The sequence below is a fragment of the Lithobates pipiens genome, unplaced genomic scaffold (genome assembly GCF_037356315.1).
Source record: "Lithobates pipiens isolate NorthernLeopardFrog02 unplaced genomic scaffold, aLitPip1_a1.2 Scaffold_8, whole genome shotgun sequence".
Lineage (NCBI taxonomy): Eukaryota > Metazoa > Chordata > Amphibia > Anura > Ranidae > Lithobates > Lithobates pipiens.
In genome coordinates, this window is record NW_027507903.1 from 65,465,083 (window position 1) to 65,492,035 (window position 26,953).

The following is a 26,953-nucleotide window of genomic DNA, read 5'->3' on the forward strand; positions in this document are numbered from 1 at the left end:
ACACAGGGCGGGGTCCCTGTAGCAGAGCTCTATCACTGATTAGCTGTCTCCTGTACACAAGGCGGGGTCTCCGTAGAAGATCGCTGTCATTTATTGGCTCTCTCCTGTACACAGGACGGAGAGAGGGGGTTCCTTTAGCGAAGCTCTGTCACTGATTTGCTCTCTCCTGTTCACAGAGCGGCGCTCCTCCTCCCTGACACACTACTATGTCCCGGCCCGGCCTCCGTCTCAGCTGACTCGCTGTCACCTCTCCCGGCTCCGCCCAGGCCCGCAGCGCCTTCGTTCTACTATGACGAGTGGTGGGCGGACCGCTCGGGGTGGGGTGAGCTCAGAGGCCGTGCAGAAGGGAGAACAACACGGCCGGGGAGAGGAGCGGACACCGGGGAGGATGGACGGGGCCGCCGCTCCCCTTACCGACTAGAGGACGAAGAGAGCAGGAGGGGAAGCTCCGCACAGCTAGGCCCGGACACCATGGACCTGAACGAGCAGGTACACCGACTACCCCCAGCCTGGCTACTCCACAGGCACCGGTCCCAGGCCGGGACTGACCTGAGGGCATCTCCCCGGGGAGGGAGGAGGGTTCTCCCCCCCTGTATTGAGACCCCCCCCCTCCCCCATGGTCCGGTCCTGGGCTGCAGAGCTCACACTTGTTGCTGAGCACAGATCACCCCTCTGTGTGCTGAGATCTCCTCCAACCTACCTACCTGACCCACATCATCTCCTCCTCCAATCTACCTACCTGACCCCTGTCATCCTCCTCTCCTCCTCCAACCTACCTACCTGACCTCACATCATCTCCTCCTCCAACCTACCTACCTGACCCCTGTCATCATCTCCTCCTCCAACCTACCTACCTGACCTCACATCATCTCCTCCTCCAACCTACCTACCTGACCCCTGTCATCCTCTCCTCCTCCAACCTACCTACCTGACCCCTGTCATCCTCTCCTCCTCCAACCTACCTACCTGACCCCTGTCATCCTCTCCTCCTCCAACCTACCTACCTGACCCCTGTCATCCTCCTCTCCTCCTCCAACCTACCTACCTGACCTCACATCATCTCCTCCTCCAACCTACCTACCTGACCCCTGTCATCCTCTCTTCCTCCAATCTACCTACCTGACCCCTGTCATCCTCTCTTCCTCCAATCTACCTACCTGACCCCTGTCATCCTCCTCTCCTCCTCCAACCTACCTACCTGACCTCACATCATCTCCTCCTCCAACCTACCTACCTGACCCCTGTCATCATCTCCTCCTCCAACCTACCTACCTGACCTCACATCATCTCCTCCTCCAACCTACCTACCTGACCCCTGTCATCCTCTCCTCCTCCAACCTACCTACCTGACCCCTGTCATCCTCTCCTCCTCCAACCTACCTACCTGACCCCTGTCATCCTCCTCTCCTCCTCCAACCTACCTACCTGACCCCTGTCATCCTCCTCTCCTCCTCCAACCTACCTACCTGACCTCACATCATCTCCTCCTCCAACCTACCTACCTGACCCCTGTCATCCTCTCTTCCTCCAATCTACCTACCTGACCCCTGTCATCCTCTCTTCCTCCAATCTACCTACCTGACCCCTGTCATCCTCCTCTCCTCCTCCAACCTACCTACCTGACCTCACATCATCTCCTCCTCCAACCTACCTACCTGACCCCTGTCATCCTCTCCTCCTCCAACCTACCTACCTGACCTCACATCATCTCCTCCTCCAACCTACCTACCTGACCCCTGTCACCCTCCTCTCCTCCTCCAACCTACCTACCTGACCTCACATCATCTCCTCCTCCAACCTACCTACCTGACCCCTGTCATCCTCTCCTCCTCCAACCTACCTACCTGACCCCTGTCATCCTCTCCTCCTCCAACCTACCTACCTGACCCCTGTCATCCTCTCCTCCTCCAACCTACCTACCTGACCCCTGTCATCCTCTCCTCCTCCAACCTACCTACCTGACCCCTGTCATCCTCCTCTCCTCCTCCAACCTACCTACCTGACCTCACATCATCTCCTCCTCCAACCTACCTACCTGACCCCTGTCATCCTCTCTTCCTCCAATCTACCTACCTGACCCCTGTCATCCTCTCTTCCTCCAATCTACCTACCTGACCCCTGTCATCCTCCTCTCCTCCTCCAACCTACCTACCTGACCTCACATCATCTCCTCCTCCAACCTACCTACCTGACCCCTGTCATCCTCTCCTCCTCCAACCTACCTACCTGACCTCACATCATCTCCTCCTCCAACCTACCTACCTGACCCCTGTCATCCTCCTCTCCTCCTCCAACCTACCTACCTGACCTCACATCATCTCCTCCTCCAACCTACCTACCTGACCCCTGTCATCCTCTCCTCCTCCAACCTACCTACCTGACCCCTGTCATCCTCTCCTCCTCCAACCTACCTACCTGACCCCTGTCATCCTCTCCTCCTCCAACCTACCTACCTGACCCCTGTCATCCTCTCCTCCTCCAACCTACCTACCTGACCCCTGTCATCCTCCTCTCCTCCTCCAACCTACCTACCTGACCTCACATCATCTCCTCCTCCAACCTACCTACCTGACCCCTGTCATCCTCTCTTCCTCCAATCTACCTACCTGACCCCTGTCATCCTCTCTTCCTCCAATCTACCTACCTGACCCCTGTCATCCTCTCTTCCTCCAATCTACCTACCTGACCCCTGTCATCCTCCTCTCCTCCTCCAACCTACCTACCTGACCTCACATCATCTCCTCCTCCAACCTACCTACCTGACCCCTGTCATCCTCTCCTCCTCCAACCTACCTACCTGACCTCACATCATCTCCTCCTCCAACCTACCTACCTGACCCCTGTCATCCTCCTCTCCTCCTCCAACCTACCTACCTGACCTCACATCATCTCCTCCTCCAACCTACCTACCTGACCCCTGTCATCCTCTCCTCCTCCAACCTACCTACCTGACCCCTGTCATCCTCTCCTCCTCCAACCTACCTACCTGACCCCTGTCATCCTCTCCTCCTCCAACCTACCTACCTGACCCCTGTCATCCTCTCCTCCTCCAACCTACCTACCTGACCCCTGTCATCCTCTCCTCCTCCAACCTACCTACCTGACCCCTGTCATCCTCTCCTCCTCCAACCTACCTACCTGACCCCTGTCATCCTCCTCTCCTCCTCCAACCTACCTACCTGACCTCACATCATCTCCTCCTCCAACCTACCTACCTGACCCCTGTCATCCTCTCTTCCTCCAATCTACCTACCTGACCCCTGTCATCCTCTCTTCCTCCAATCTACCTACCTGACCCCTGTCATCCTCCTCTCCTCCTCCAACCTACCTACCTGACCTCACATCATCTCCTCCTCCAACTTACCTACCTGACCCCTGTCATCCTCTCCTCCTCCAACCTACCTACCTGACCTCACATCATCTCCTCCTCCAACCTACCTACCTGACCCCTGTCATCCTCCTCTCCTCCTCCAACCTACCTACCTGACCTCACATCATCTCCTCCTCCAACCTACCTACCTGACCCCTGTCATCCTCTCCTCCTCCAACCTACCTACCTGACCCCTGTCATCCTCTCCTCCTCCAACCTACCTACCTGACCCCTGTCATCCTCTCCTCCTCCAACCTACCTACCTGACCCCTGTCATCCTCTCCTCCTCCAACCTACCTACCTGACCCCTGTCATCCTCTCCTCCTCCAACCTACCTACCTGACCCCTGTCATCCTCTCCTCCTCCAACCTACCTACCTGACCCCTGTCATCCTCTCCTCCTCCAACCTACCTACCTGACCCCTGTCATCCTCTCCTCCTCCTCCTCCAACCTACCTACCTGACACCTGTCATCTCCTCCCTGGGATGGGGGTTGTTTTCATTAGAGGGTGTCTATATCTGACCACACACTATGCAATCTGATTGTACAATCTCCCATCCACTATGTAGTAGGAGGATCTGCCCCATATATCATGGTGATTGTATAGGTCTGTCCTCCTATTACAGATTGTATGGCTGACCTCACACCTGTAGAATGTTGTTAGAAACCTGTCATTATCAGAGCATTCATGTGATGCTAAGAGCCGCTCACTGTGCATGAACTGCCCCCTGCCCCCGCACCACCTGGCACTGCCCTCCGCAGACACACATTGAAATGGCACAAAAACCTGAATCGCACAGGAATGCACAACACGCTGTATATTGCAATTCATGGTGTTGTGAACTGGCCCTTAACTACTTCTGCTCCGGAAGATTTACCCCCCTTCACGACCAAGCCATTTTTTGCTATTCTTCGGTATGTTACTTCAGCTGACAATTGTGCGGTCGTGTGACAATGTAACCAAACAAAATTTATATCATATTATTATTTTTCCCACAAATACAGCTTTCTTTTGACCACCTCTGTGTCCCCCCCCCCCCCCCCCAAATGTTTAGTCTTTATTTAGCAAAAAAAAAATATGTTTTACTCTGCTATAAAAGATCCAGAAATAAAATCAACATTTATTTATGGATTTGGGATCTCTTGCTCTTGCTCTCGCTCTCGCTCTCTCTCGTCACACACACAGTCCCGCCTATGCCATTGGACCAGTGCCCTGTCTATCACAGGAGCTGGTCCAATGGCGGAGGTGGGACTATGTATGTGAGAGCCGAGTAAGCAGATGGCGGCTCTGTGATTTCCTGCAAGGAGAGGTGGTGAGCTGCATTGATGGGGGAGATGGACACAGATCAGGCTGCATTGATGGGGGAGATGGATACAGATCAGGCTGCATTGATGGGGGAGATGGATACAGATCAGGCTGCATTGATGGGGGAGATGGACACAGATCAGGCTGCATTGATGGGGGAGATGGGCACAGATCAGGCTGCATTGATGGGGGAGATGGGCACAGATCAGGCTGCATTGATGGGGGAGATGGACACAGATCAGGCTGCATTGATGGGGGAGATGGATACAGATCAGGCTGCATTGATGGGGGAGATGGACACAGATCAGGCTGCATTGATGGGGGAGATGGACACAGATCAGGCTGCATTGATGGGGGAGATGGACACAGATCAGGCTGCATTGATGGGGGAGATGGACACAGATCAGGCTGCATTGATGGGGGAGATGGACACAGATCAGGCTGCATTGATGGGGGAGATGGACACAGATCAGGCTGCATTGATGGGGGAGATGGACACAGATCAGGCTGCATTGATGGGGGAGATGGACACAGATCAGGCTGCATTGATGGGGGAGATGGATACAGATCAGGCTGCATTGATGGGGGAGATGGACACAGATCAGGCTGCATTGATGGGGGAGATGGACACAGATCAGGCTGCATTGATGGGGGAGATGGATACAGATCAGGCTGCATTGATGGGGGAGATGGACACAGATCAGGCTGCATTGATGGGGGAGATGGACACAGATCAGGCTGCATTGATGGGGGAGATGGACACAGATCAGGCTGCATTGATGGGGGAGATGGACACAGATCAGGCTGCATTGATGGGGGAGATGGACACAGATCAGGCTGCATTGATGGGGGAGATGGACACAGATCAGGCTGCATTGATGGGGGAGATGGACACAGATCAGGCTGCATTGATGGGGGAGATGGACACAGATCAGGCTGCATTGATGGGGGAGATGGATACAGATCAGGCTGCATTGATGGGGGACATGGGCACAGATCAGGCTGCACTGATGGGGGAGATGGGCACAGATCAGGCTGCACTGATGGGGGAGATGGGCACAGATCAGGCTGCACTGATGGGGGAGATGGGCACAGATCAGGCTGCACTGATGGGGGAGATGGGCACAGATCAGGCTGCACTGATGGGGGAGATGGGCACAGATCAGGCTGCACTGATGGGGGAGATGGGCACAGATCAGGCTGCATTGATGCTTACTGACCATTATTTTGCTTTAAAGTGGTTTTATTTAAAAAAACATTTTTTTCCCCTTAAACTTCCCTATTAAATTGGGGTGTGTGTTATACGTGGATACAGTGACATTAATTCAGTAATAATGACACAGGCTGGAAGGGGTTGACAACTTGGGCAATGAAAGGGTTAACTGCGTGCCTAACAATGTGTAATGTGTGCTGCTTTTTTACCAAAATATTTTGCTCCTTCCCCAGTGAGTTGAATGAAAAAATAAACTGTTAGCTCCGGTCGGAGCTGTTGTACTAACAATCCGAAGTTAGTACAGCAGTCTCCCCTGCTTGAGCTGTTGTGTTCTGATAGGGCAGTGATGGGGAACCTTGGCACTCCAGATGTTTTGGAACTACATTTCCCATGATGCTAATGCACTCTGCAGTGTAGTTGAGCATTATGGGAAATGTAGTTTTAAAACTTTTGGGTTGCCAAGGTTGCCATCACTGTGGGGACACCCCCAGCCAGAACACTCAGATCAGCGTTCCCTGCAATTGGCTGAGAGCGCTGATTGGGAGTTGGTTGGCTGATGGTTTCCCAGCATGCAAGTCCAACAGACCGACATACACACAGGTCAAATGTCAGCTGGTTTTTATTAAACCAACTGATGTCTCCCAACATTCTGCCTGTGTGTACGGAGCTTTACACACTTTTTTTTTTTTTCTTTCTTCCTTGTTCAACCATAGTTACATAGTAGGTGAGGTTGAAAAAAATACACAAGTCCATCAAGTCCAACCTATGCGTGTGATTATATGTCAGTATTACATTGTATATACCTGTATGTTGCGGTCATTCAGTTGCTTATCTAATGGTTTCTTAAAACTATCAATGCTCCCCGCTGAGACCACCGCCTGTGGAAGTGAATTCCACATCCTTGCCTCTCTTAAGCCCCATACACACTATCAGATTTTCTGCTGATTTTTTTTTTTTTCTTTCAGATTTACCAAAACCATATAATAATATGAGGTCAAACCTTAGGAGTTTCAATTGATATGCAATCAGACAGGCCCTTGCACTACATGGTTTTGGTAAATCTGAAGACACAAATCGGCAGAAAATCTGATAGTGTGTATGGGGCTTTACAGTAAAGAACCCTCTACGTAGTTTAAGGTTAAACCTCTTTTCTTCTAATTTTAATGAGTGGCCACGAATCTTATTAAATTTCCTTTTGTGGAAATGTTTTCTCCCTATTGTGGGGTCACCAGTACGGTATTTGTATATTGAAATCATATCCCCCTCTCCAGCGTCACTTCTCCAGAGAGAATAAGTTCAGTGCTTCAGTTTGCAGAAACACACTACAGTCTATTTAACATGGTTTCCTATGGATGTAGTTCACATTTGTGCATTTTATGGAAAGGGCCAGGGACTTTTTTCTGGTTTTCGGTTCCATAGACTTCAATGAATCAAAAATGTGTATTGCAGAACACAAACTGCACAGGTGTGACCAGGCCTAGAAGTGACTATACAACTTGATTTAAATCTGCCAACAACTATGTAGTGCAAAATCCTGCCAGGATTGATGTAAACGGAATGGGTTGTTATGGTTTGTCCTCCTATTACATATGTTGGTTTAAGAAGATTGTACAGATTGTCCTCAAGCCGGCCATACATTATGCAATCTTCCTGTATAGAGAGTAATGTTGGTGTCGGTCCCCCTCCCCCCAGTGTGATGTCAGAGCTCTGACACCCATACAAGGTATATTGGTCCTCCGTGTCCCCGGCAGTCTTGTAGTGTTACATGCGGTATGTGTACAGTAGATGTGACCCCTGACCACATGATATTTGGACTTTGTATCGCAGTCGGTTGCGGTTTGTTTTTCATTCTTTGTATCTCGTGCCTCTGATCCCCTCCTGACTCTCTTGATCTTCTCGTCTACATGAACTTTCTTCTGCATCAGATGCATGGTGTTGTTTTGGAGCGACTTCCTGGCGGTGACAGCGGCGGAGCAGTGTGGGTACAGCTGCCTGTAGTCTACCCTGGGGGTGCATGGGACAGGGTGACAACTCAGGAGTGTCATTGGAGGACAGTTGGTCCCCCCTCCCCTCCACCGCCAAGAGGTGAAAGGAACTTCATGGTTGGATCATACATTTTTTTTTTTTTTTTTTTTTCTTTTTTTATTAAACTTTTCAACAATTTAAATTTCAAAAGTTTCATACACCCAATATACACTATATTGTCAAAAGTATTGAGACACCTGCCTTTACACGCACATGAACTTTAATGCCACCCCAGTCTTAGTCCGTAGGGTTCAATATTGAGTTGCTCCACCCTTTGCAGCTATAAGAGCTTCAACTCTTCTGGGAAGGCTGTCCACATGGTTTAGGAGTGTGTCTATGGGAATGTTTGACCATTCTTCCAGAAGTGCATTTGTGAGGTCAGGCACTGATGTTGGATGAGAAGGCCTGCCTTGCAGTCCCCACTCTTAATTCATCTCAAAAGTGTGATATTGGGTTGAGGTCAGGACTCTGTGCAGGCCAGTCAAGTTCCTCCACCCCAAAACTTGCTCATACGTGTGTTTATGGACCTTGCTTTGTGCACTGGTCCAAATCATTTGGTGGAGGGGGGAGTATGGTGTTGGGGTTGTTTTTCAGGGGTTGGACTTGGCCACTTAGTTCCACTGAAGGGAACTCTTAAGGCGTCAGCATACCAAGACAATTTCATGCTCCCAACTTTGTGGGAACAGTTTGGGGATGGCCTCTTCCTGTTCCAACATGACTGCACACCACTGCACAAAGCAAGGTACATAAAGTCATGGATGAGCGAGTTTGGGGAGGAAGAACTTGTCGGGCCTGCACAGAGTCCTGACCTCAACCTGGTAGAACACCTTTAGGATGAATAAAAGTGGGGACTGCAAGCCAGGCCTTCTCGTCCAAGATCAGTGCCAGACCTCACAAATGCGCTTCTGGAAGAATGGGCAAACATTCCCATAGACACACTACTAAACCTTGTGGACAGCCTTCCCAGAAGAGTTGAAGTTGTTATAGCTGTGGGGGGGGGGGGGGCAACTCAATACTGAACCCTACAGACTAAAGCCCCATACACACTATTGGATTTTCTGCTGTTTTTTTTTTTTTTTTTAATTCAGATTAACCAAAACCATATAATAGGAGGTCAAACCTTAGGGATTTAAATGTGTATGCAATCAGGCAGCCCTTGCACTACATGGTTTTGGTAAATCTGAAGACAAAAATCAGCAGAAAATCTGATAGTGTGTATGGGGCTTAAGACTGGGATGCCATTAAAGTTCATATGCGTGTAAAGGCAAGCGTCCCAATACTTTTGACAATATAGTGTACATCTGTATGTGCGGTGTTTAGGAGATATTCACCCTGGATGGTGACATCACCAATGCATGTGCCCTGATGGTCTGGCATACTTTGCTGGTGCCCAGGGCTCCCGTGTGTATGCAGAGGAGTGATGTCATTGCAGGTGTGGTCACTCATACAGCCGGAGCCCACAAACCCGGAAGGAAGACCGAGGAAGATGGAAGCCCTGTCCATGGTGACAGCGCACCGCTGGAGGGCTTCGTTCTGAGGTAAGTATTTCATAATGTGCTAGTATGTGATGCATACTAGCACATTATGCCATTTTCTTGCAGGGGATTATTTTTAAATGCTGCGGTTTACTAGCGCTTTAAAATATGCCTGTATTTATGGGGCTTGGGAGCCTCAGCTGGTGCATACCTCTGCTCATAGGATTGTATTGACAGGAAATGCTGTACACCGGTATACACCGGTACCTGCACCTACACACATACCTATGAGTGTTCATGAATGTGAAAACACTGTACTTAGGACATTCCGCCCATACGTGTGCGTCTGATCGTTTCCTGGTAGAGGCTGGCAGCTTTACAGGATATGTGGACCTTTTAGTAACATGTTACAGTCATGTTTGGGGTGGAACACGTTACTGTGCACCTCTCTCCGCACTCCCCGATTTATCCCCCCTTGACAGCAGGTGGGATCACTGTTATGGGATTCAGTCAGCTGGGCCATTGTAACTATCAGTGGAGGGTCCTCTATCCATGAGCTGAAGGAGGTGTGTGTGTGTGTGTGTGTGTGTGTGTGTGTGTGTGTGTGTGTGTGTGTGTGTGTGTGTGTGTGTGTGTGTGTGTGTGTGTGTGTGTGTGTGTGGCCAGTAATTATAAGTATGCTTGTGATTCTCGCTTGCTTGTCAGTTTGGGGAGGTTCAAACCAGAACGCAGTGCGGGAAAGGCATGTTCTGCGTGCGTTTCCGACGCCATGTTCAAAACGTACCGCCTTTGTGTCTGCGGCGGGTGCCAATACATAGTTGATGGTACCCCAAACACAGTAATGCGGGGCTTGACACATTTTAAAGCCAGCTAAAAAAATTAGGGGCCAGTTTTATTTTTTATTTTTTTATAGACGATCTGAAAATTGGACGAACATACCGCTTTAGAAGCAAGCATACGATGTTGGTGCACAGATTTCAAGAGCCGATTACGACAGTTGTTGTTGTTGTTGTTGTTATTATTATTATCATCCCTCCAGACAAGCATGAAAATTGGACTTGTATGATACCAGATCGTACGATTTTCATTTAATCAGTACAGCTGTCATTCGAAAATACAACACGTGACATCACTTCTAATTTTTTATTCTGTCGAGAGAGAATTTTCGTAACTGTAGTAAACGCTTCATGTTCGATATGCAACTATCATGCAAAAAAAAAAAAATACATGGCCGATCTGTCTGATTTTTGGATCGTGTGTACAAGGCATTACAAAGCTTACAGGTGGAATGTGTTATATCTTCCCGAAGATGAACTTACCCTTTAACGCTTTGGCTGCCAGAGCCATTTTTGTGTTTTTTGCACGTTTAAAAAAATCATTTTAGGCCTAAGGATTACTTAAAACCCCCAAACGTGATGTATTTCTGGAAGCAGACACCCCAGAGAATAGAATCAGCCGTAGTTACAATTTATTTATGTCACATGATATTAATGCACAGGTCTAGGAAGCAAAACGTTCAGTAAAAACAAATATTTTTAGGGGGTATGAAAACGCAGTAAATTACCCAATCTATTGGTAATATATAAAAGCCGAGGTTGCACCAAGTAAATAGATACCTAACATGTCAGCATCCTATATTTTCCATAGGCGATGCTTTAAGTCATCAGCGTTAAGAAGGTGGTCCAGTGCTAGAATTATTGCTCTCATTCCAGTGTATGCGGCGATATGTATTGTGTATTGCAAACATTTTTAATTAACTATTTTCTATTATAGGGGACTTACTTCACCCCCCCCCCCCCCCCCCCATGTAGAGCTGCACAATTCTGGCAAAGATGAGAATCACAATTTTTTTTGCTTAGAATAAAAAGATCACGATTCTCGCAACGTAAAATCATTTTCACATTATACAAAAAAAAGGCTAACTTTACTGGTTAGGTGTGTTTTTGTTTTAATTCATGAAGGTAATAATAAAAAAAAAAAAAAAAAATATATATATATATATATATATATATAATTTTTTTTTTTATTATTATTATTTTTTTTTTTTCTAGCAAAAAAGTTTTTAACTTGAAATCATCAAATGTCAGAAAAAGGTTTAGGGCCGGTTCACACTGCAGGCGAGGCGAGGCGACTCCGACTTGCCTCGCCGCGATCTCAGCGGCAACTTGCAGATGACTTCCGTATAGAAGTCAATGCAAGTCGCCCCGAGGTCGCCCAAAAGTAGTACAGGAACCTTTTTTCTGAGTCGGAGCGACTCGAGTCGCTCCTCTCAGAACGGTTCCATTGTACAGAACGGGGGCGACTTGCGAGAGCGAGGCGAGTCGTGTCGCCTCGCATTGCCCGCTGTGTGAACCGGCTCTTAGTGTTTAAGTGGTTACACTTTTTTCACTTATACAAAAAGTCTGTTCCATTGACAAATTGTTACAATGTTTATACTTAAAGGGGAGGGCCACCCTGAAAAACAAAAAAATTTTAAAAATGACAAAAAATCTAAAAAAAAAAAAAATGAAAAAAATTTTTTTTTTTTACTTACCAGAAATGCCTGTTGCTAGGCACTTTATCCTAATCTTCCTCTTCCTCCTCCGCGGAGATCTTCTGTCTTCTCTCTTCGTCGCGGCGTCTTCTGGGTAATGAGTCGCGCTGTGTTCTGGGAACTGTGTGTTCCAGAACACAGCGCGTCCCATTCAGAAAGCGCTGCGGGACTCGCGCATGCGCAGTAGCTGCGGGACTCGCGCATGCGCAGTAGGAAACGGGCAGTGAAGCCATAAGGCTCCGCTGCCTGTTTCCCTTACAAGGGATGGCGGCGCCGGGACCCGAGAGTCGAGGGACGGGTCGGCCTCGGGCGGCCGACATCGCGGGCACCCTGGACAGGTGAGTGTGTTTATTAAGTCAGCAGCTGCAGTGTTTGCAGCTGCTGACTTTTTTTTTTTTTTTTTTTTTTTTTTATAACCGGCCCTCCTCTTTAAGTTCAACTGCTAAACAATATTTTGATTCTTGGCAGACTGCCCAGTTTTTCTCTTCCTTTCTTTTGAGGGCTGTGGTTTCAGAAGAGCAGAGAGAATTCTTTGCATTGAAAGAATTGTGTCAAGATAACGATTCTTGACAATTAATCGTGCAGCTCTACCCCTATGTGATGATTATATATATATATATATATATATATATATATATATATAAAAAAAATTTTAAGACTAATTCTCTTTAATGGGACATGCAGGGTCTAAAAGACTTTACTGGTTAGGTGTGTTTTTGTTTGAATTTCCCTTTTTAACATTCGATTTTGGAGCGAATGGATTTTCCTGAACAAAAAACCACCTTCCTTGTTGGAAGATCTTTGAGTATAACTTTCCATTCTGCTCTTCAGAGTTTTCTTGTCCCTACAATCTAAAACGAGTGTTGGATTGACCCCAATAATGATTAGAAAATGCTATTAAATAAAAATCTCTAACCAAAACCTCTGTTGTAGTTTTGGATAGAGTGGCTACACTAGTGTTTGTGTGTCCCTGCTGGGAAAATTCAATTTCTCCTCCTGTCCCGGGCACTGGGAGGGGAAATCCCCCGTTAGCTGTCACCAGAACAGGTGTCCCCATTACAAGAATTCCCCACTATTCTAGCTACAGCTGTAACATATAGGATTCCTGTCCTCTTCTCTCCTTTTTTTTTTTTTTTTTTTTTTGTCCTGGGTGCAGTGGTCACCAATGCAAAAAGAGGATGAATCTCTCAGGTGTGACAGGCATGACATTTTAAAATGTAGTTGAACCCAAACACTTAAATACATTGTTGCACTTATTCCCATGTTGAAACATTTGATCCTTCTTCCCTTTTTTATTTTATTTATTTTTATTTTTTTTCTATTTATATCCTGCTCTCAATTCAAGTGGTAGTGAACTCTTCATTTAAAAAAAAAAAATCTTCCTGCAAGTTAATGTTATAATGTGCTAGTTTGCATTAGAGCTACACGATTCTATCTAATGTGAGAATCACCAATTTTTTTTTCTTAGAAGATAGATCGTGATTCTCGCGGCGTAACATCATCTTTCACAATAAATCAAAAAGAAATTGAGCTAACTTTACGGTTTCGTCTTTTTTTTTTTTTTTTTTTTTTTAATATTAATTGAAGTGTATTTTTGCCCCCAAAAAATGCGTTTTAAAAAGACCGCTGGGCAAATACAGTGTGACATAAAATATTGCAGCAATTGACATTTTATTCCCTAGGGTCTCTGCTAAAATATATATAATATTTGGGGGTAATTTTCTAGCAAAAATTATTGATTTTAAATTAAACCAGTGACAGAAAAAGATTTAGACTTTAAAGTGGAGGGCCACCCTAAAATAAAAAATGACATTAATATTCTTAAAAAAAAAAAAAAAAAATGAAGAATTTTTTTTTTAACTTACCTGAAACTGCTGTTGCTAGGCAGTCTTCCTAATCTGCCTCTTCCTATTCCGCAGTGCTTCCTCCTTTTCGGTGAGCAGCCCCGTTGCCTTCTGGGACGTGTGTGTGTGTGTGTGTGTGTGTGTGTGTGTGTGTGTGTGTGTGTGTGTGTGTGTCCCAGAAAAAAATTTGGCTATTCACAAAGTGCTGCGTGACTCGCGCATGCACAGTAGGAAACTTTGTTAAGATGGATGCACCGGCAGCCGATCCGATGGACGGATCGGCTTCGGGCGGCCGACATCGCAGGTTTGCTGGACAGGTAAGTGTCCTTATTAAAAGTCAGCAGCTACAGTTTTTGTAGCTGCTGACTTTAAAAAAAAATTAAAAAAAAAAATTGCGTCCGGAATGCCCCTATAAGTGGGTTAAACTTCCTGCATTTACACATTGTTAAATACTTGGCAGACTGCCTGGATTTTTCCTTTACACACGTTTATCCCTTTGATCTAAGAAGGAAGATTTAGTTACAATGTTAAAAACTTGGCAGACTGTCCCGATGTCTTCTTTTGACAGCTGAGTGAGCAGATACGTCTCTCCACTTGTTTTATGAAAGATTCGGCAAACTCTGCAATAGAGATCCTCAGGGGGGGTTGAATCAAGACCACAATTTCTTCTTTTTTTTTTTTTTTTTTTTTAATTGATTAATTGTGCAGCTCTAGTTTGCATTGCAAATTTATCACATTATTTAAAACAATGCCCTCCAGCAGTGTGCTGTCAAAATTTATAGATCTTCCATCTTGGTCTTCTTTCCAGGTTTGCTGGCTCAAACTGTTTTAAATGGCTGAGCCACAATGTCGTCATTCCCTCGCACAGTCATGACTGTGGCACTGCGCTCTAAAGCAGTAGTCTCCAAACTGCAACCTGTGGGCCAGGTGTGGCCCTTTACCTGCCTTTTATCTGACCCTTAGGGCACTATTCCTCCCTCTGATACCAATGATGGGGCACTATATCTCCCACTGACACCAACTAACGGGCACTATACCCCCACCCGATGGTGTACTATTCCTTCCACTGACACCATAGATGGGGCACCATTCCGCTGATGGAGCACCATTCCTCACACCAACACCTCCTACTATTCACAGGCATTATGGAATTATTTTACCCCTACTGACCACCAAGTGCAAGGCATTTTTTACTCCCACTGGTCACAATCTGGCCCTCTTAAAGTCTGACGGACAGTAGACTGGCCCTTTGCTTAGAAAGTTTGGAGTATGCCGTGCATGCGCTGGCGACACCACTGACTGCAGTAACGGTGACTATCTCCTAACCGTGTGTGTTTAGGAGATATTCCTTGTACCTACAGATAAGCTTACTTATAGGTACAAGTGACCAAGCAGTGTTTACTACCTCTATAACCTGGAAGATTTTACCGGCCAACTTTTTGCTATTCAGCACTGTGCTAATTTAACTGACAATTGCACGGTCATACAGCGCTGTACTCCAACAACATTTATCATTTTGTTGTTATTCACACAAATAGAGCTTTTTTGGTGGTATTTGATCACCTGGGTTTTTTATTATATAAAAGAAAAAAGACTTGACTATTTTGGAAACAACATTTTTTTTATCTTCTGCTATATCCCATAAAGAAGAGAGAAATTCTAATCGCTGTTGGTCAAAATGTATTGCCCCGTACACACGAGCGGATTTTCCGTTGGAAAAAAACTTGGATGGTTTTTCCGATGGAATTCCGCTCAAGCTTGGCTTGCATACACACGGTCACACAAGTTCTCAGAACTTTCGACCGTCAAGAACGCGGTGACATACAACACTACAACGAGCTGAGAAAATTATGTTCAATGCTTCCGAAAATGAGTAGGAATTTTGGGGCGTCAGAATTTGTCCAGATGATCGGAATTTCCGATCGGAACTTTTTCTGATCGAAAAATAGAGAACCTGTTCTCAATCTTTTGCTGGCTGGAATTCTGCCAGCAAAAGTCCGAAGGAGCGTACACACGGTCGGAATTTCGAACCAAATGCTCACATCAGAAATTCCGCCAGCAAAAATCAGATCGTGTGTATGGGGCTTTTGTCCCTGGTAAAAAAAAAAAAAAAATCCCATTAAGTGTATATTAATCGGTTTGTGTGAAATTTATAGTGTACAAACTATGTGATGTTTACTGGAATTTTTATTTTTTATTTTGTTTATACTAGTAATGGCGGCGATCAGCGACTTAAAAAAAACCTTAAACCTTTACAACCACTTTAAAGCGGGAGTCCGCCGGGACTCCGCGTTTTTTTTTTTTTTTTTTTTTTTTTTTTAAAGCCAGCAGCTACAAATACTGCAGCTGCTGACTTTTAAAATAGTGACACTTACCTGTCCAGCGCGCCCGCGATGTCGGCACCTGAAGCCGATCTCTAGATCGTATCTCGGGTGCTGCCGCCGCCATCTTGGGTATGGGAATCAGGAAATGGAGCCTTTTGGCTTCATTTCCCGGGTTCCCTTCTGCGCATGCGCGAGTCGCGCTGTGCAGTAAGGACGGTCCCCGCTGCCTCTGGGATCTGTGTGTTTCCCAGCAGGCAGCGGGGCACTTGCGGAAAGGGGCGTAATCTACGCCCCTTTCCGCAGACAGCTATCCCGGAAGTGGGTGCAGTTACCTGGATTATCCAGGTAACTGCACCCCCCTCCCCCCTGAAAGGTGCCAATTGTGGCGCCGGAGGGGGGGAGGATTCTGATGAGCGGAAGGTCCACTTTAGGGTGGACCTCCGCTTTAAGTCCTGTAAGTTGTGAGGTAGGGCCACCATGGATCAGACTTGTTTGTCCAGCATGTCCCACAGATACTCAATTGGATTGAGACCCGGAGAATTTGGAGACCACGTCAACACCTCAAACCATTCTTGAGTTTATCAGACAAGGCCACCTTCTTCCATTGCTCTGTGGTCAAGTTCTTTTTGCTTAGGTGCCCTTTGTAGGCACTTTCGGTAGCTCTTCTATTGGATTGGACTATATGGGCCAGCCTTCAATTCCCATGTGCATCAGTGAGCCTAACCCACCAGCTCAGCAGCTTTCCTTCCTTCCTTGGACCACATTTGGTAGATCCTGACCACTGCACACTGGAAGCATCCAACAAGAGCTGCAGGAGATGCTCTGACCCAGTCATCTAGCCATTAAAATTTGGCTCTTGTCAGACACGGAAAACCTTACCCTTGCTCGTTTTTTTGTTCTACTTTCAACACCTCAGCTTCAGGGACAACATGTTCACTTCCTGCCTAATATATCCCACCCGCTTTCAGGTGCCATTGTAACAAGATAATCCGTGTTATTCACTTTACCTGTCAGTGGCCATAATGTTCTGACTGATGGGTGTATGTAGAGTAGAGTTTATATCTGGCATTCTTCCTGTACTGATGAATGGAATGACGGTACTTTTTACACAAAGCCGTATTCGTGGAGCCGTCTTGTTTGACAACATCCCTGTCATTCCATTGCTGCAAGTCACAGGATGAAGATTGCTGGATCGAATGCTTATAAACAGATCATCATGTCATTTGTTGGATGATTGATTCTTATTGAAAGGAATGTGAAGTGTGTAAGAAATGTTGGGTCATTGTTGGTATCGGAGGTTCTTCAATAAATTTTATTTCCAGGATTTTGTTGACTGCTATGCTGGAAATGTGGACTGAAAACGTTTGATGTTTCTTCTGTGATTTCTCCAGATATTGCTTTTCATGGAAGACACTTGTATGCAGGGGCCCATAAGTAGGCGCCCCCCCCCCCCCACCTACATGCTTAGACAATAGACAAAAGCATTTTCTGTAAATCTAGAGAAGTCTGTCCATGCGGCATTCTACCAGCCTGTTCCTTATAGTGCCATCTTCTGTGTGCAGCTGCCAGGATTCCTGCAAGGATTCTGAAGACAAAGGACACTGGAGTTGATGTTTTTGGGTTCATCTGTGGGTAGTCCCTTTGTATGAACCCATCACTATTATTTACTGGTATGGTGTGTTCTTCAAATCTACGATCGTCCATCAGAAGCAGATGAAATGTTCAAATAACACACATTTTTTAGTGTCTGCATTTCTTACCAGTATAGATTAGTTCTGTTGAAGTTGCCAGCAGTGGCTTTTTTCTGAGTCAGCCGGCTGCTCTGTTCTGACACATCTGATGTCCCTCGCTCACCTCTGGCCGTCCATTAGGAGCGCCTAGGCATCACCCCCTGTGCCACGCCACCCCCTCTGCCACGCCACCCCCTCTGTGTAGAGTGGATAGATTCATGCCTAACATGAATCTATCCATGGCCGCTGTAGCCACCCCCTGTTCAGGCATCCAGCCCCCTTTTGGACGCAGAACGCCTGAATTCCAGCGGTGGAGTGTATTTTTGAAGCACCTGGATTAGAGACATAGGCTCGAATGGGCTTTATAAAAGGTGGACTCTGAGCGCAGAGCATTGCGTTTGGAGCCCACCCAGGTGTATTAGAAAAGGAAATGAAATGAATATTCGCTTTCCTAACACTGAACCGCCTCCCAGCCAATCAGGAAGCATGGGTCTAATACCCGTCACCTGATTGGCTGGCTGAAGGCACAGGCGCTCCGATTGGACGCCTAGCAGGAAACAAGAAGAGACAAATGGAAGACACAGGAGCCGCCACCTGACCTGCTGCTCATCCCACAGGTCGGCGCTTTCACCTGCTGCCTGACCCCCTCGCCAAGCAGGGCACAGTGGTGGCATGTGATGGGCACAGTGAGGCTGCAATTGATGGGTATAATTGTTTAATTTTTTTGTGGATTATATATTGGTAGTTACACAAAAATCCTATAATCTCTTGTATATTTTATTGCCCAGTTCTGATTTTGTATTGGTATTCTTAGGTCTACTGCTAAAATCTTTGTACAAATAAAGTGGCTGTACAAATACGGCACATTACATAATCAAATAAATAAAGTAGATTTGGGACTTTGGTGCCTGCCTCATTTAAAGGGATGCCCACCTCCATCCCGATCAGTGGTTTAAAACGAAGAAGAGAGAAAAGTGGGACTTTAAATGAAGCACACAGGAGTAGGACAAGTGACTAAAATTTTTTATTTATTTGATATAATCCATGGTATGTTAACAAACATTTTTGGGCATCTGACCTCTGAAAATGCTATGGGCATCAAACCCATACCGCTGGCTTAACTATAGGTAATGTAAATGTGCACTAAAGAAACGGCCTACTCATGCCGTTTCTTACGGCCCGGTGCCATGATGTCATTGCGGCTCTGGTCAATCGCAGCTCCAGAGCCCGCAAACCCAGAAATAACTCCGGAAGATATGTTGCTGGTCACAGCGGTGTGCGGACCACTTCAGCAGCTTTAATCTAAGGTAAGTATTTCATAATGAGCTAGTATGCAATACATACTAGCTCATTATGCCTTTTTGCCTTGCAGGGTTATGGGTTTTTATTTTTTATTTTTTCGGTTTACAACCACTTTAAAGCCAAAGTAAACCACGGCAAAAAACAAACAAAAAAACTGCAAGACAATTGCATAATGTGCTAGTATACATTTCATACTAGCACATTATGAAATGCTTACCTTAGAACGAAGCCCTACAGCGGTGGATCGCTATCACTGCTGACGGGGCTTCCAATCTCCCATCTTCCTCCTGGGTTCACGTCCTCAGAGCGCTTTCCTTGGGGAGGTCTCTGGCTGCATACAGCGTGAACATCTCCTAAACCGTGCCAGGTTAGGAGATTTTTCACTGTACCATATTATAGGCTTACCTGTAGGCACAGGTTAAGACTACTACCAAACAAACAAAATAAGATACAGTTTAAATACATACCATATACGTGTACTATTTACCTGTCAGTAGATTTGTATTGTGTGCTGCCAGTCTTGTGATTTACACGCATGTAACACTGCACCGTCCTTTCCATGTTCAGCAATGCAGATTCCTGTGTCACTTCTCCCGCCTGCCTATGGTGACAATGTAGAGGCAATATGATCCTGGAAGGAGTCGGGATCTTCTAGCTCTACAATTTAGATCAGATGTGTAATCACAAGAGCTGCAGAATAAAATCACAAATCTGTGGGCAGTTAAAATACTTTACCATATTTATGTTTGAACTGTATATTTAGCTGTTACCTTGAGTTAAAGTGATTGTAAACCCTTATTATATTTTTAATAACAAACATGTTATACTTCCTTGCTCTGTGCAATGCTTTTGCAGAGAGCAGCATCGATCCTCCCTTTTTTCAGGTCTCCCATCGGTGCTCCTGGCTCCTTGCCCGCAGAGTGCCCACCATAACAAGCTGCTTGCTATGGAGGCAATTGTGTTGACTCGCTCCCAAGCTGGCTCTGTGTGTCCATAAACACACCCCCTGCTCTCTCCTCACTGGCTGCGATTGCTAGCAATAGGAGCCAATGGCTGCCACTGCTGTCTCTGAACCTATGAGAAGGGAGAAAGCCACTGCTCTTATGTACATCACTGGATCCAGATCAGGCTCCAATAAGTATTGGGGGAGGGAGCTGCACTCAGGTTTCCTTTTAATGCAGAGAATGCATTGAGGTTAAAAACCTTCAGCCTTGCTACCCTGACCAATTCTGACACTTTGCCCCCTTTTTTTTTTCTTTGCTAGAAAATTACTCAGAACTCTCAAACATTATATATGTTATTATTAGCAGACCCTAGGGCAGTAGTGCCCAACCTTTTGAGGAGCGAGGACCACTTAAGCGACTTGGTAACCGGTCATGGGCCACAATGAGCAGAGCAGGCGGATGACAGGTCCGTGCAGAGTGGACACAGCCCACTCTATGGGTCCTCAGATCCGATCCTCCCTGATGAAAGGGGATTGATTCCCTTTTCTTTCTTTTTTTTTTTGCAAATCAGATTGGAGGTAGGTGGGTGTAAAAGGACACAAATCTGGTTACATCTGCCGTTTCATAGAGGTGAATGGAGGGTTCGATTGAGTTGGACCGATTGTGTGAAAGGAGCCTTTCACACTAATGCAGCGCAGTGCACCTGTGTCTTTCCTGCAGGTTAGCTACACTTTGCCATAGACTTCTATTATTCAGCAGGTGTGGTGCACTTTTTGAAAGCTCCCCAAACCCGCAGGTAATAACAGAAGTCTATGCCTCAGTGCAGGTAACCTGAAGGTGCAATGTGCTGCACCTGTGGATCAGTTTGAAAGAAGCCCAGTAACCACTGTGAAGATATGCCCATATATACAATGCAATTTTCGCAATAAACTGACCTTTAATAATGGTCTTCCATTCAGGTATCGCCTGCTGTTGCTGTCCCCAGCAGAATGCATTTGTTATCACTCTGCCTGTGGGAAGAGACAACACTATACAGAAAGCATCAGCTTATACAGCTCTTCTCCACAGCTGCTTGCTTTGCCGGCTTCCTTAACACAGATGCTCTGGGATGGCGGGTCTGCAACCCATGATCTGGGCTTGCCAATCTGCCATCCCACAGAAGGAGCTTGTGGGCCACATTAAAGTAGTTGTAAACCCTTACAAACCACTTTGACCTACAGGTAAGCCTAGATTAAGGCTTACCTGTAGGTCCAAGAAATATCTCCTAAACCTATATGGTTTAGGAGATATTTACCTGAAGCCAGCCACCGCTGTCTACGGCGCATGCGCCGTAGACAGCGGCGCACTGGGAAGCCGCAGATCGCGCTGATATGGCGGGAGTGACGTCGTCGCTGCTCCGGCGAATCACAGGAGCAGAGAGACCCACCAAGAAGATGGACGCTCGGAACTACAGGGGACAGCGGTGACTTCCCTGGCTCCTGTGTCAGGTAAGTGACACATAATGGGCTACTATGTGATGCATAGTAGTCCATTATGCTTTACCTTTGCAGGGAATCAAAGAGCAAGTAAACCCATTAGGGTTTACTTCATCTTTAAAGGGCTCCGCGGGCCACATGTGGCCCCCAAGCCCCTGGTTGGGCATCCCTGCCCTAGGGAGTAAAATGGTTGTTGCAACTTTCTTTTTTTCTCGCACTGTTTGCGCAGCAATTTTGAAACACGTTTATTTAGCAAATAAAATTTCATGCATTAAAACAAAACAATAAAGTTAACCCAATAATGTGAAAGATGATGTTACGCCAAGTACATTGATACCTAGCATGTCATGCTATGAATTTGCGTAAACTGTTTTTTTTTTTTTTTTTTTTTTTTTTTTACAGGTTACTTTACAGAGGAGGTCTAGTGCGAAAATTTATTTCTCTCGCTCTAACATTTGCAACGATACCTCATGTGTGGTTTAAACGCAGATTACATATGTGGGTGAGACTGGGGATGAGGGCACTTATTTTTTTTTGTTTTGTTTTTTTCTTCTATTTGACACTTTTTGTTTTCATTTTTATTTTTTATCACTTTTATTCCTAATTCAAGGAATGTAAACATCCCTTGTAATAGGAATAGGGCACGGAAGATCTTCTTTACAGTGAGATCTGTTGTCTATAAACCTGAAATAAAAAAATAAATAAAAATGATCTTGGCTTCCCAGCCGAGGCAATGGAATGTTTTCAAATGCAGAGGCCTCCTAAGGTCATAGAGACTGCCAGGGGGCATCTGGCCCGCTGTATTCTCTATAGTGAACTTTTGGCTCTGGCGGATTCCTTCTCCGGCTCGCTGATCGCACGGGGAGGAGTTGGAAGCACCGGAGGGCCGTGGGAGGAGGGGGTTAGGGGGTTGTGTGTCCCCTTCCTCCGTGTGTAAAAACAATCTAGCAGCTAGACAGCTGCTATGATTGTTTTTTTTGTTGTGTTTTTTTTATTTTTTATTTTTTTGTGCAGGGAAGCTGTAATAGAAGATATCTGAAGGATGCCTGTAGCTGCATACGTCCTTTAGATATCACCGCTCAAAGTCAGCGATGTCATATGACGGCATGCGGATTGGAAGGGGTTAAAATGGTGTGAATGTATGATGTATATGTAAATTGACGGCGCTGTATAAGTACCTTTTTAAATAATAAACTGGGTTATCTTGCATGGTAAGGGTTCATGTATACTTTCATTTTAATGTGTGTGGTTTTTTTTTTGTTTTGTTTTTTGCCACAGAAAAAATGTACATGTACTTTTACTGGGTGAATTACTATACATTTTTTTTTTTTCTTTAATTGCACCCCTTTGAGTCACTAGCTTAGGTATGCAGATAAAGAATTCTGACTTTAGGGTCAATTCACACAATGTGTGGTGACTGACGTTTCATTATAAAATGTCTGTCAACGCAAACACAAACAGTTGTTTCCTATGTGCCCCATTCACACTGCAATGCAGCCTGGGGCTGTGATAAAATGCAGACATTCGGCTCTATTATAGCACACCGTACAAAATCACATGACACTATACAGCAATGCAGTGCATCCGGTGCTGTATATCACCTTTAGAAACATGTTACATGTTCCACCTGTTTTTATGGTGTAACCTGTTCCCTCTCCTGCAGCTGCTCCCTGTGACAGTTGGTTGGGGATCTATTTCAAAACCCACACGGCTGTGCCCTTCATTCAGAGTTCTATGAAGGAACTACAAGTACCGACAGCCTCTGCGGCTGTTCGCTTGTACTTGACAATGAACTACCAGGGTGTGATTGAGCAGACAGCTTACACAGTCTGCTGGAGCCCTGCATTGCAACCACAAGCTGCTGATCGGGGGTGCAATGCTTTCCAGGCTCCTACAAAAAATGGCAAATGTTCTTCTTTTTATTTATATTTTTTTTTTATGAAAAAATTTTTTTTTAACCTGCAAAAATTTGATGTATAATTTTTTATTTATTTTTTTTTTTTATTTTTTTTTTTTTAAGGTGAACTTATCCTCTTTAAGAATATTTGTGTGGGAAAAAAAATGTGCGTGGGTTTTTTTTTTTTTTTTTGCTATTAGACATATGCCAATCACAAGCATCGTGCTGTGGACCTGTCATTGTGAAACCTGGCCTCATTAACTGTGTGTAGGGTGCTGGAATGTGTAGGTAGAGATGACAACAAGGAAGCTGGCTGCTTCTAATATTGTGCCATTATTTGGGGTGTGCTCTGGGACAAAAGCATTGCAGCTTGCTGGCATCAAGAAGTGTCTGCTATGCAGCATGAGTCATAGTTTATATTTTTCATCCTGGATACGGGTTTTCTTTGATTATGGTTAAGGATTTATGTAGTATTGTTTAATCACTTGCTGACCAGCAGCTGTGTGCCAGATCATGTGTTTATACGTGATTTGGCATTTCAGCCTGCAGGGGACGCACGTGTGCCTGCGGGTGCTGGGCACTCCATTTCTGCTGGCACCTGCCAATCATCAGTAAAGAATGGAGATCGCCTTATGTAAACTATGCAAATTTCCGTTCTGGTAAAAACAGCACACAGTGTACACCAAAACACTGGCTAGGCACACGTTTAACCCTTTGATTGCTCTAGATGTTTAACCCCCTTCCCAGCCAGTGTCATTAGTACAGTGACAGTGCATATTTTTATCACTGTATTCGTGTCACTGGTTCCCAAAAGAGTGTCAAAAGTGTCAGTGTCCGATTTGTCTGCCGCAATATAAGTCGATGATCGCCGGTACTAGTAAAAATATAATATAATAAAAATTCCAGTGTATGTATGTATGTATGTATGTGTGTGTATATATATATATATACACCCCATAGTTTTTGGGGTATATTTTTTTTTATTCTTTTTACCAAAAATATGTAGAAGAATACATATCGGCCTAAACTGAGGAAAAAAGTTTTATTTTTAAATATTTTTGGGGGATAATTTATTATAGCAAAAAGTAAAAAGTTTTATTTATGTGTATATATATATATATATATATATATATATATATATATATATATATATATATATATATATATATATATATATATATATACAAATTTATACCGCAAAAAATAAAAACTGCAGAGAGGATCAAATACCACCAAAAGAAAGCTCTATTTGTTGTAGGAAAAAAGGGGACGTCAATTTTGTTTGGGTGCAATGTCGCACGATCGTGCAAATGTCATTTAAAGCGACACAGTGCAGAATCGCAAAAAGTGCTCTGCTCAGGAAGGGGGTAAAATCTTCCAGGGCTGAAGCAGTTAAAATCTCTCTCTCTCTCTCTCTCTCTCAAAAAATCAATAAATTCGAGGGAAAAATCCTTTCCTCTTGGTGATGTAAAGCTGGCCATAGATTGAAATTTTGATGTGTGTGTGTGTGTGGCCGTCCCTGCTCAACTGAACTTGAGCAACATCTGTTGAAGGGACAGGATGAAATACTTCAGCGGTCGACTTTAAAAACCTGTCGCGTGTGTGTGTGTGTGTTTGTTTTTTTTTTGACACATTTTTTTTTCCCCTCAGGTGAATGGGTAGGAGTACAATGTACCCCATACTTGTTCACATAGTGTGGGGGGCTGGGATCTGGGGGCCCCCTTATTAAAGAGGGCTCCTGGATTCCGATAATTCCCCCCCCACCCGCAGACCCCGACAACCAACGGCCAGGGTTGTCAGGAAGAGGCCCTTGTCCTCATCCGCATGGGGACAAGGTGCTTTGGGGTGGGGGGCCACAGGCCGTCCCCTTCCCCAAAGCACCCACCCCCCCATGTTGGCGCTCGTCTCCACCCCCTTTCCTGACCGGCCGGGCTGCGTGCTTGGATAGGGGTCTGGTATGGATTTTGGGGGGACCCCATGCCGTTTTTTCAGCGTAGGGGTTCCCCTTAAAGTCTATACCAGACCTAAGGGCCTGGTCTGCCCCTGGAGGGGAACCCATGCCGGTTTTTATTATTGGAGAGGCGACTTTTCAATTCAATATAGATGGAGATCCGACGTGGAGGTGAATTCAATTGAATTCTATGGGTATAAGTCACCTAGAAGTCGGATGGAAGTAGTACAGGAACTTTTTCTGAAGTCGAAGCGATTGGCGTAGTGTGCATTAAGACGAATCCATTTACTTTGGATTTTTTTTTCATGTAGCGCAACTTGAGGCAATTTGGGGCGACTTGACGTCGGATCCAAAGTTGGCCCTGTGTGAATGGACTCTGAAGAAATTACACTTTTCTACAATGTAAAGTAGTGAGTGTACAGCTTGTATAACAGTGTAAATTTGCTGTCACCTCAAAGTAACTCAACACACAGCCATTAATGTCTAAACCGCTGGCAACAAAAGTGAGTACACCCCTAAGTGAAAATGTCCAAATTGGGCCCAAAGTGTCAATATTTTGTATGGCTGCCATTATTTTCCAGCACTGCCTTTCAAGAGTTACTAAACCCACAACAGTAAAATCTGTCTATGTATGCAGAATAGCATGCTTGCTATAACCACTTTAGGGATTAATCCTCTGCATTGTGTAAAAAGGCTGTTTTATCCTGTATGCAAGAATCCATCCCCTCCTGCAATGTCTACCTTGGAAAGAACAGGCAAGGTAGCCAACCTCAACCTGCACATGCTCAGTTGTGTGTTTTTATGCTGGAGAGAACTGTTTCCTGTTCTCAGTTAGCCGGGTCACATGATGTTGACATCACGCATGTGGGTGTGGATACAGGCTGAAAATCTCCACCTTCCTGACCTCTCAGCACTGAAGAAACTCAATTCAAAAAGGTATATAGGTGCAATAGTTTAATGTAAACAGAAGATTTATAAGCTGTGGGGGTGGGGGTGGATTAATGTTTTTCATTATTACTGGGTTTCGTAACACTTTAACCCTCTTGGGCATGGAGTTCACCAGAGCTTCACAGGTTGCCACTGGAGTCCTCTTCCACTCCTCCATGATGACATCACAGAGCTGGTGGATGTTGGAGACCTTGTGCTCCTCTACCTTCCATTTGAGGATGCCCCACAGATGCTCAACAGGGTTTAGTTCTGAAGACATGCTTGGCCAGTCCATCACCTTTACCCTCAGCTTCTTTAGCAAGTCAGTGGTCGTTTTTGAGGTGTGTTTGGGGTCGTTATCATGTTGGAATACTACCCTGCGGCCCAGTATCCGAAGGTTGGGGATCATGCTCTGCTTCAGTGTGTCACAGTACATGTTGGTATTGATGGTTCCCACAATGAACTGTAGCTCCCCTGTGCCGGCAGCACTCATGCAGCCCCAGACAATGACACTCCCATCATCATACTTGACTGTAGGCAAGACACACGCTTGACACCATCTGAACTAAAAAGTGTTATCTATCTTTGTCTCATCAGACCACAGAACATGGTTCCAGTAATCCATGTCCTTAGTCTG

At 45.6% G+C, this 26,953-nt stretch overlaps 1 protein-coding gene across 1 annotated transcript in view; it reads left to right on the top strand.

Annotated features, from left to right (window-relative positions):
• The first annotated feature begins 248 nt into the window (after positions 1 to 248).
• The window catches only part of SECISBP2L (SECIS binding protein 2 like), a 91,476-nt gene continuing 64,771 nt past the window's right edge, over positions 249 to 26,953 (top strand). Inside the window, exon 1 of the mRNA XM_077469092.1 lies at positions 249 to 489. Within this exon, the coding sequence (XP_077325218.1) occupies positions 472 to 489 (18 nt within the window). The 5' untranslated portion in view covers positions 249 to 471. The remainder of the gene's footprint in view (positions 490 to 26,953) is intronic.